At 43.2% G+C, this 9,243-nt stretch overlaps 1 protein-coding gene across 1 annotated transcript; it reads right to left on the reverse strand.

The window, feature by feature from the left end:
* Positions 1-5,510: 5,510 nt before the first annotated feature.
* Positions 5,511-8,893, reverse strand: MID1IP1 (MID1 interacting protein 1). Its single transcript, XM_080652856.1, has 2 exons — positions 8,626-8,893; positions 5,511-8,370 (listed from the first exon to the last, which is right to left on the reverse strand). Exon 2 carries the CDS (start codon positions 8,135-8,137, stop codon positions 7,586-7,588), a length of 552 nt encoding a protein of 183 aa, XP_080508982.1. The 5' UTR covers positions 8,138-8,370; positions 8,626-8,893; the 3' UTR covers positions 5,511-7,585.
* Between the last annotated feature and the right edge of the window lie 350 nt (positions 8,894-9,243).

Below are 9,243 nucleotides of genomic sequence, written 5' to 3' on the forward strand. Positions count from 1 at the left end.
GCTGCAACCTTAATTACCCTTTGGTGATATATCCACAGGTTCCATGGATTAAGACAGACATCTTTGGAGGGTCATTATTCTGCCTAGATGCTGAGCTTTAACAGAACAGTAAAATGTTACTTATAGCATCTGTCTAATCATCCATCACTTCTAACTCTTATCTTCTCTATACCAGCCATCACATGAATGTTTCCAAAGGTTTCAGGTCTATTATAAGCTATTTGTTACTCAGGTAAATATGTTAAAATAGATCCAGTCCCATAGATTACATTCTACTTTCAATTGTTTTCACTTAGTTCTTCAATCTTCTGTAATATGGGGAAAGGTCTCTTTTAATTATCCATTACTGTATAACAAACCACTCAGTGGCTTACAAGAATAAAAAAATTTGCATACAAACCTGAAAATTGGTCAGGGCTTGATGGGAATAACTTGTCTCTGCTTCACTTGGTGTCAGCTGTAGTGGCTTAAAAGCTCTTTTACATTTTTGGAGTTGAGGCTGGCTGCTGAACTTCCTCACAGCATTGCATCTGTGTTCCAAGGACAAGCATCTTAAGAGACAAAGATTCCACCTCTTGATGAAAGGTGGAAATGTTTGCCAAAGCTTCCTGTAAATTTTCAATTTCTTCTGTCATTTTAAGTCACCTCTTCTATTCTTATATAATTGCCCCCTTCATCTTTCTTTGTCCCATACTACTTCTACCTCAAAACCAGGTTAATCCTGAGTTGGCAAATAATACTTTCATAAAGTGATGGAAAAAGACTATAGTATGCCCACAGAGGAACATCTAATTGCTGGACTTAGGAATTATTCAACCATCTTGGACTGACAAAAATGACAATATCATGCTTCAACTTAATATTTGCTGCATTTCTAGTCAGAGAAAAAGGCACCACAACCTACTATCAGAAGAGAATGATTACCTCTCCACTCCTGGGAGTGTCCCAAAACATACTTTGCCTTTCTCCACCACTCCCCTTATCACGAAGAACCAGGGACAGTGGGGTGACATTTCGTAAATTTGGAAAGACTAAATTACACCGGCCTCTCTCAGCACCTCCCTTTTCCCACATAGGCCCATTCTGGCTGCAGGGAGTGAGCCTTTTCCTCTGCTCCCAAACCGACTACAGGGAAAGAGCTATAGTTTTCTGAGATTCTTTTTAGCCCTCAACATCTGAGTTAAACATCTAAATTTCTGGCACTTCCTCCTCCAAGCATTTAAGCTATGAAGAAATTATCAACAATTACATATCACAACAGAAACTAAATTATACCCCCAAAGCATCCATGAGTTACAAGCTGCAATGTCAATTACATGCCACAAAATACTACACCTTGTTTTGAATGACTAAAGTACACTAACTACACTCCATGCATTCTACACATAGTTTGGCTACTACAGAACTTATGGGTGTTCTTTCACAATGTGTATGTTTTGTTTTTTAAAAAAGCAGGGCTTAAAATTAATATCACATTGTAATCAACTGGAAAATGTTAAAGACTTTGGTCAGAACCAACAATGTAGTACTTTCATTTTCATATTTCCTTGACTACCAAACAGGAACTCTCCTCAATTAGATGTCTGCTAAGAAGAAAAAAAAATGCCATCATCCAAGGACACAGCAAGTTCTGTGAGGTATTTCAACATGGTGGAAGAGTAGTCAGGTTTTAATTGGTCCTATTGAGCTCACCCACAAGCTATAACATTCTTTACCTCAGCAGTGTGGTATTCAAAAGGAAAAAAAAACTACAAAGTTGGTTTCTACCTTTGAAAACATCAAATGAATCATGTCCAGTTTCATCCTGTTAACTGAATGCTGGTTGATAAAAGTGCACATATCAACACTAATATGATTGGTATTGAAGAGTAAAATAGAGTCTAAAAAACACCCCACCCCCCAACATTGTTTACTTAGCTTGCTAAAATAAAGAACTGGGATCTATGTTTCCCTAGTATTTTCTCAGTCTTCATATCTGTGTTAGAAGGCACTTTATCTAGACAGTTCAAGGTCAAAAGACTACCTTCTATTATCTTGTTCTCAATTAAATTATAAGGACTTTCTCCAATCAAAAATTTTTGAAGGTGACAAACTATTTTTTAAAGATGTAATATTAATCAAGCTATTGCTATTGGAGGAATATTCATTAATGGTAAACATTTTATTTTATTTTTAAATCTTTATTGTTGAATCCAATTAAAATTCTTACCAGTTTGAGATTATTGAAGTTGGGTACACCAACAGGTAAATTTTCAAAACTGCTCAACAAAGTGTTCTGAAGTAACAAAGAACTAATAAAATATGATAACAAGAACAGAAAGTTATGAAAAAAAATGCTTCTCTTAAAAATAGAGAATGCCCAAACAGGAAGGGTTGATGAGATAGTTGTGGTTTTAGGAGGCCTTGTTTAAACAGATGAACAACTATTATTATTCTATCCCAGCTTGAACTTTGATGCTAAAAAGAAGACAGCCAACAATATTTTTTAAAAAATGAAAGAAAATTTGAGGAGGTAAAATCATTATGGTTTTATGGGAGATGTATTCCTTGAGTCTTGATTATCATTGCCACCATTGAAGCACTCACCGAATAGCAAACAGCTGGAAAAGCTCTGTGTAGAGATGTGGTTTTCCTTTTCTTTAGCCAACACTTCATTAATGAATTGACATACTTTCAGTGGAGCGTGGAGACTCCTGAGGACTGTGGGAAATAGGGAGAAAACCCATAGAATCCTCATTTGCCAATACTGGACAAGACCTTAAAATAAAGATTGAGCTGCTTTCACCTCTCAGTTCCTTTCTACTGGCTTTCAAACCCTTTGTTCATTCTAAAACCCAGAGGTTCCTCCAGCCTATGCTCTGCCCCCCTATGGCCCCTTATCTCTCTACCCAATCTCCATCCTTGGGCAACTCATTTTACTTGTCCAAGCCCTGTCCACCATCCAAGCATGTCCACCACCAGGAGGATAATCTCAGGACAAATGCCTATGAAGTCCCTTGAATGGGCTCAGGGCCATTTAGATAGGGAACTCTGAGGACCCAGGTACCCAAGTGTGCTCTACAAGTAGGGGCTCAAGCTCTGGGCCTTCCCTTGGCTATGAAGATTCCTTGAACTATGGGGAGTAACAAAGCCTTACAAGAGTTAGCATGGGGGGCCCTGTAAAGTGTGTGTTGGGGGGGGCAGGGAAGGAGCCCTGGTTGTATGAGGCAAAGGATGGTACTGGCTTCCACATTTTAAAAAATGGTTATTGGTAGTAGACCATCATAATCTCTACCACTTATCAGAAAGTTCTACATAGTTCAAAATGAACCAATTGAAGACCTAATAAAGTATTTAGAATAACTCAAGAACAACCTTTAAATTTCCCTGAATTATTAAAAAAATTGAACACAACTTAAAAGAAAAAAACAATTTTAAGTTTAAATTATGTTGCTAATTAAAACAATTTAGTCTGATCAGAAACTACATAAAGTTTGAAATTTTAAAAAGACTAATCATTTTAAGAGACCCATCCAATAGTCTACATGATTAAAGTTTTCATAAGCTCCTGATTCAGATTTTTTTGATTTGGGGTAACATTTTTTTATTGGGGTTAAAAATTGCCTCCACAATTTTAATGAAAACTTTGCTTTTGTCATTATTTACTACAAAACTCTTAAAAATAAAGCACACAAGATTGTAATGGTATAAATGTACTAGATGTCCCCTTAAAACATAATTTTTAAAAAAAGGTGTATGATATAAGATTGGAGCCCTCCCTCCACCAGAGCTATATCCAATTTTCAAACATCTGAGAACCACAGAAGAAAGGGAGGCGGGTAGGGTAAGGGGCTAGGCGTGGGGAGAGAAGGGGAGACACTCTTTCCAAAATGATTTTGTTCAGCAACTAAAAGTAAGGGGAAATGATGAAGCATATGAACTGACAATAACTTTCATTTTTAAAAGAAAAATGTTTAAAAAACTAACTAGAGTAGTTTTCAAGTTGGTCCAAAGAATAATAATCCCAGCTGCCATGAAGTGCTCTTTAACAATTAGGTTCAGGTTCAGAGAAAGAGTAAATTAGACCAGACCACTGTGAATGTAAAACATGAAAAAGCCAATGTGAGCAAAGCAGAAAGCTATTTTAGGGTCCAAAACAGATCTTCTCAGAGGCTTTGGTGTGAGATTTTTATGTAGGAAATCCTTATCAAATGTAAATATCCCTGTGGTGATCATATGCATTCTAAGCTGTTAATTTTTGCCTAGTTCATCTATCTGTGCATTCTCTTTAGTCACAAACTGCCTCTGGGATGAGCGCTGTCAGATGACGAGGATCTCTAAGAGCTTTTAAGGGAGGTGCCACACAATGTTTGTAACTTTTTTAAGTTTATTTTTATTTTTATTTTTGACAGTATTACAGATGTCCCTTATACCCCACCCCCCCGAACTTCCCTCCCTCCACCCAGCCCCACTCAACTCCAGGCCTTCCCCACACTAACATCTGCATCCCTGGGCTATGCATATAAATTCTTTGGTTAATCTCTTCCTGCCCCCCACACCTTTCCCCTCTGAGATCTGTCCCTCTGTTCTAGGCATCCATGCCTCTGGACCTATTTTGTTCCTGTTTGTACCTTTTTAATCTATAAGGTACTTTGAGCTCCCCCAGTAAAGACCTTCTGAAAATATAAAGTCCCTTATCACTTTACCTCAGATGTCAAGCAAAATTTTAAATTGCTTGAAAGGTTCTAACAGGTGAATCTGTTGGGGAGTTTTCCAGTTTTATTTCACTATCAGAGTGGAATAGCTTATTGGGCCTGGAAAACCTCATTGGTTCATTAAAAAAAAACACCAATCCTTTTAAACAGAGATTGTCATTACTTCTAGGTTAGAATAAAATATATATAAAAATATTCTTAAATAATGTGACATTTTCAGAAATAAAGTTAACATTGATAACTATTTGTAGTTTAAGTTTTCTATCAACATGTACTTTACTGTATTCTATATACCACAGGAATATTCTGAAAACAGCTTGCAATTAGCATCTCATAAAATTCTTCTATTGCCTAAACTTTGACTTTTTGTTTTAATTCAGGCTCTCCTTTTAGACTTTGAGAAAATAAATAGTTTACCTGTTGTTTTATGTCTGTAATTGAAATGTTACTTTTCACCAAAATGGACATATTGTATATCCCTGGAGAAGTCAAGGGGGTCAACGGAGATATGAGACAACATTAAGATATAGGAAGAAAGAAACGTGTAAAACCCTTGAGTAGTTCTCAAAGAAACTTTGAGCTCTATAAATCTTTGACAGACTATATATCATCTCATTTAATTCTTACTGTAATTCCATGAAGTAAGCATTATAATTATTGTTATACCTAATTTCAAGTGCAGCAACAAGCTTGGATGCTAAAATACTTGTAATTATGAAGTAGGAACAAGAGGATCTGAGCACACACTTTCTGGTTCCAAAGTCTTCGTGTTCCTCTCTTGGTGGCTTCTGTAATTTCCTTTCTTTGTATTTTTTTGGGGGGGGCTTGCACTTTGATATTTTAAAAGGAATACAAAGCAATAAGCTCTATATCTTACTTTTTGTGCTGCCCAGCTTATCTTTATATTTAACAATTGACTTTCTCTGGCAACAGCAAGCACCCTGTCTTGACACTTTCCCATTTTGTCACTGCTGCTAAAAGCTGGTAACACACTTGAATTGCCCATACCAGACAGACACTTGCTTTAAAAAACTGCAACAGTTATATGTATATTAAATTCAAGGTCTATAAGCTTAGAGATGTCTCATGACTGCTAGTCTGAAAACTGAAGTTGATGTAACACGTATTCCCCCTAAACAAATAATGAAATAAAGAAAACACAGAGCAATGGATTTTACGCATCCCCCCATCCCGGGAAAGCATCAGAATGGCATCGAAGTGTTCCCTTCCCAAGAGTCCTACTGCAGCCTTGACCACATCAGCTATCCACAATTACATAGTGCCCACTGAAAAACTGGAAGGATTGCGGACACTGCCTGACAAACTGTAGCACTTCACTGGAAACTACTGAGACCAGAGCACGTGTTATCACACATTTAAGTAACTCTTAAGACCAACGTAAAACATTCTTAAATAAAGACTTGCAAGGTGTATGCACTAATTTACCTTGTGTCTCTTTTCTAGGTCTTCACTACTTAGTAGTCAAGAGAGATTTGCACCTTAAGGTAAGTTTTTATGCCTCAAAACTTGTTTATGCTTAAGGTTCTTAAAAACATCAAAATGTTAATTAAGCACTCCAATAAGCTGGTCAACTTTGTTAGAAAGTACTATATATGTACCTTTCTAAATACTTTGAATACTTATGAACTTTTGGTTGAGGTGTATGGGCCTACCTTGGTACTGAATTAGAAATAAAAAGTTTGGAAGTAAATTTTGTCCAGAGCTGCTTCCCAAAAAAATTTGAATACTCACAGAGATGATTATCCACTATCTTGAAATATTAAAAGGAAAATAAATTTGCTAAAAATAATTTATTTTTATGTAACTACTAAGTCATTCATTGATGGATTAAAGAGCAACAAACTTTTGTGGAGTTTCATTAACACATTTGGCTTTTTATTTTTAGAATATAGTCTACATCTGGATTTAAAAAGTTTTAAATAAATTTAAGACATAACAGTGGAACTCTTCATCATTCTATGCACAACACTGATAGAACATCAGTTGGTTCCATTTCAGACAAGTTCACTTTCATAATAATATTATTTCCACTGGCTGAATGGCAAGCTTCGTACAAGCTGGCACAGCGCCAACTTACACTCACTGGGATGGGGACAGGGGTGGCCAGAAAGGCATGGGACAACTATACTGTGGAGCCGAAAATAATTAATAACAAAGTAGTACCGATTACCCACAGACAGTGCTGTTTGTGCGCTTATCACAATGGAATCGCCGAAGTTTCAGAGCAAGGAGGAGGTTTGAAATACTTAAGAAAGGGCCACGGTTACAAAAAGAAATAGTGCAAACAGGAAAACTGATGCAATCCTAGCAACTGCTGCAGCCTCCAACAGCCCAAGCGCGGGGAGGCGGGAGGCTGCTGCGTGCCCCGCCTTCCCCAGCGCCCAGCTCTTCTGGGCGGCGCTCCCAAGTGTGGCAACCCAGCGCCGCGCCCTGGCTTGGCCGTTTCTCGGCCCTCCTCCACCGGAAAGAACAGTAAAGAAATTCCAGGAAAGGCACAGGCTGAATGCAGGGGGTCAGCCCAGTTGCATTCCCACCAAGGTAGACCTCTCCTCCCCCCACCGTCCTCGGGAGGCAATGAGGTCCTTGAGCAACCGCCCTCTCCTCCACCACTTTTCTCCTCTCCTTTCCTCTCCTCTCCTCTCCTCCTCTCCTCTCCTTCTCTTCTCTCTTATCTTCTTTCTCTTCTCGTCTCTTCTCCCAAAAGAGGCCCCCTCCTCCTTGCAGCCCTGCTGCACACCTTTCACGTACTCAGCCCTCCAAATTTGCCGTAGGCCCATCACGCTCTACAGCCAAAAAGAAAACAGCTTTGAGAAAAGAGAGGGTAAGAGATGGGGCTGGGAAGGGTGCTGGTCAGAGGTGGGCGACCCTCCTCAGTGGCCCCAATTGCTGAAGCCAATCTCCTGCTTGTATCTGTTGGTGAGGATGTTGGCTTTGCGCGTGAGTTTAGAGAGCACAGTGTGCAACCCGCGCAGGTGGTAGTGAAACTGCTGTTCCAGGTCCTCCTCGGCGGTGTCCGCGCCCTCCAAGTGGCTCAGGTCCACCAGGATGTCCTTGGACTTCCAGGTGCCGCCCTCCTCGCTCCCAGCCGGCGGTGGCGGCTGGTGCAGGACCCCCCACTCGATATCGTTGCGGATGGACTTGAGCAGCATGTAGTGGCTGTACATGTCCCGGGAGGGCGCGAAAAAGCTGCCGTTGGCGCTGCCCGCGCCAGCGGCCGGAGACGTGCGCTCCTCCAGACAGCTGCCACCGCCGCCTACCTCCACGCCGACGTCGTTATCCAGCCCGGGCTCGGCCAGGGGCACGTCGCGCAGCAGGCTAGGCACCATCACCGTCTGGTCCATGTTGTTTACGGCGCCGATGAAGCGGTTCATGGCGTTAAAGAGCGAGTGCTTCTGGTTGTAGGTGTCGCAGATTTGCATCATGGTGACCGCGCGGATGCTGGAGCACAGGAGCACGGAATGGCCGGCGGAGGCGAGGGGGTGCCCGCCTTCGGGGGCTCTGGGAAACCCGCGCCGGGGTCCCGGCTATAGCCAGAGCGCGACGCGGCGGGACTCGGCTGCTCCTCCGCCCTCTCCAGACCCGCCCTGCGGGATGCGCGGCTTCGGCGCCCAGTAGCTCGCGATGGCGGCGCGTGGTCCGTGGGTCGAGCCCTGACCTGGTTGGGAGAGGGGGCACGAAGAGAAGATTATTCACCCCACTGGGGAACCGGGCGTCCCCGCCCGCACACACCTCCCTCCGCGATGACTGCTCCCCTGGGACTTCGCCCGTGTGTAGCTTGGCTACCCCACCTCCCCGCCAGCCCAGGGCCCGGGAAAGGAGGAGGGGTCGCTCCCCACCCCCGGTCTTCCTCCGTAAAGCGCAGTCCAAGTACACACGTTGACTGGGGCAGAGATGGGGCGGGGGCACCCACCTCGTCCTGGCCCGGAGATTCCCTGTCGCGGAGTAGCTCAGCCTTCCCGCAGCTGTGGTCAGTGACCGGACTGTGACTGGGTTGGTGGTGGTGGCGTCGGCCCCCTACCCATCCCAGGTGCTCAATTTATAGAGCCCGGAAAGGTGTCGCCAGCGATCAGGGCCACCCCCGGTGTCTCCTCCTCCCGCCTCCCGCCAGCGCCCAGATAAAAGTCCCCGGTCAGGATGACCGGGAGTAACACTGCCCTGGCCCTTTCTACAGCGAGGGCGGGGCGCCACAGGCCAGCTCCGCCTCTCGCCTGATGCCCGGGTGGAGGGAGGGCGAGCTCCGGGGTTGGGCTGGAACAGCCGCACCCCACCAGCGCGAGAGCAAAGCAGGCCAGTTGGGGGAGGGCGAGGCACTGCGCGGGCAAAGAAAACGCCAGCGTCTGGACTGGCAAGAGGGCGGGCTGGAGTGCCAGGGTTGGGTGGGCCTTGCCGGTGCTCCTGGAATAGGATGACCCAAATGCACGCGCTCTGGTTGCAAAATGAGCCTTTAAACCACTCACCAATAGTGGCTTCAACCGGGAAACTACTGTCCCGGTTTATTATTAGCTGTTGGGAAATAGGGACCCGCAGC

The sequence above is a fragment of the Plecotus auritus genome (genome assembly GCF_963455305.1).
Source record: "Plecotus auritus genome assembly, chromosome: X".
NCBI lineage: Eukaryota > Metazoa > Chordata > Mammalia > Chiroptera > Vespertilionidae > Plecotus > Plecotus auritus.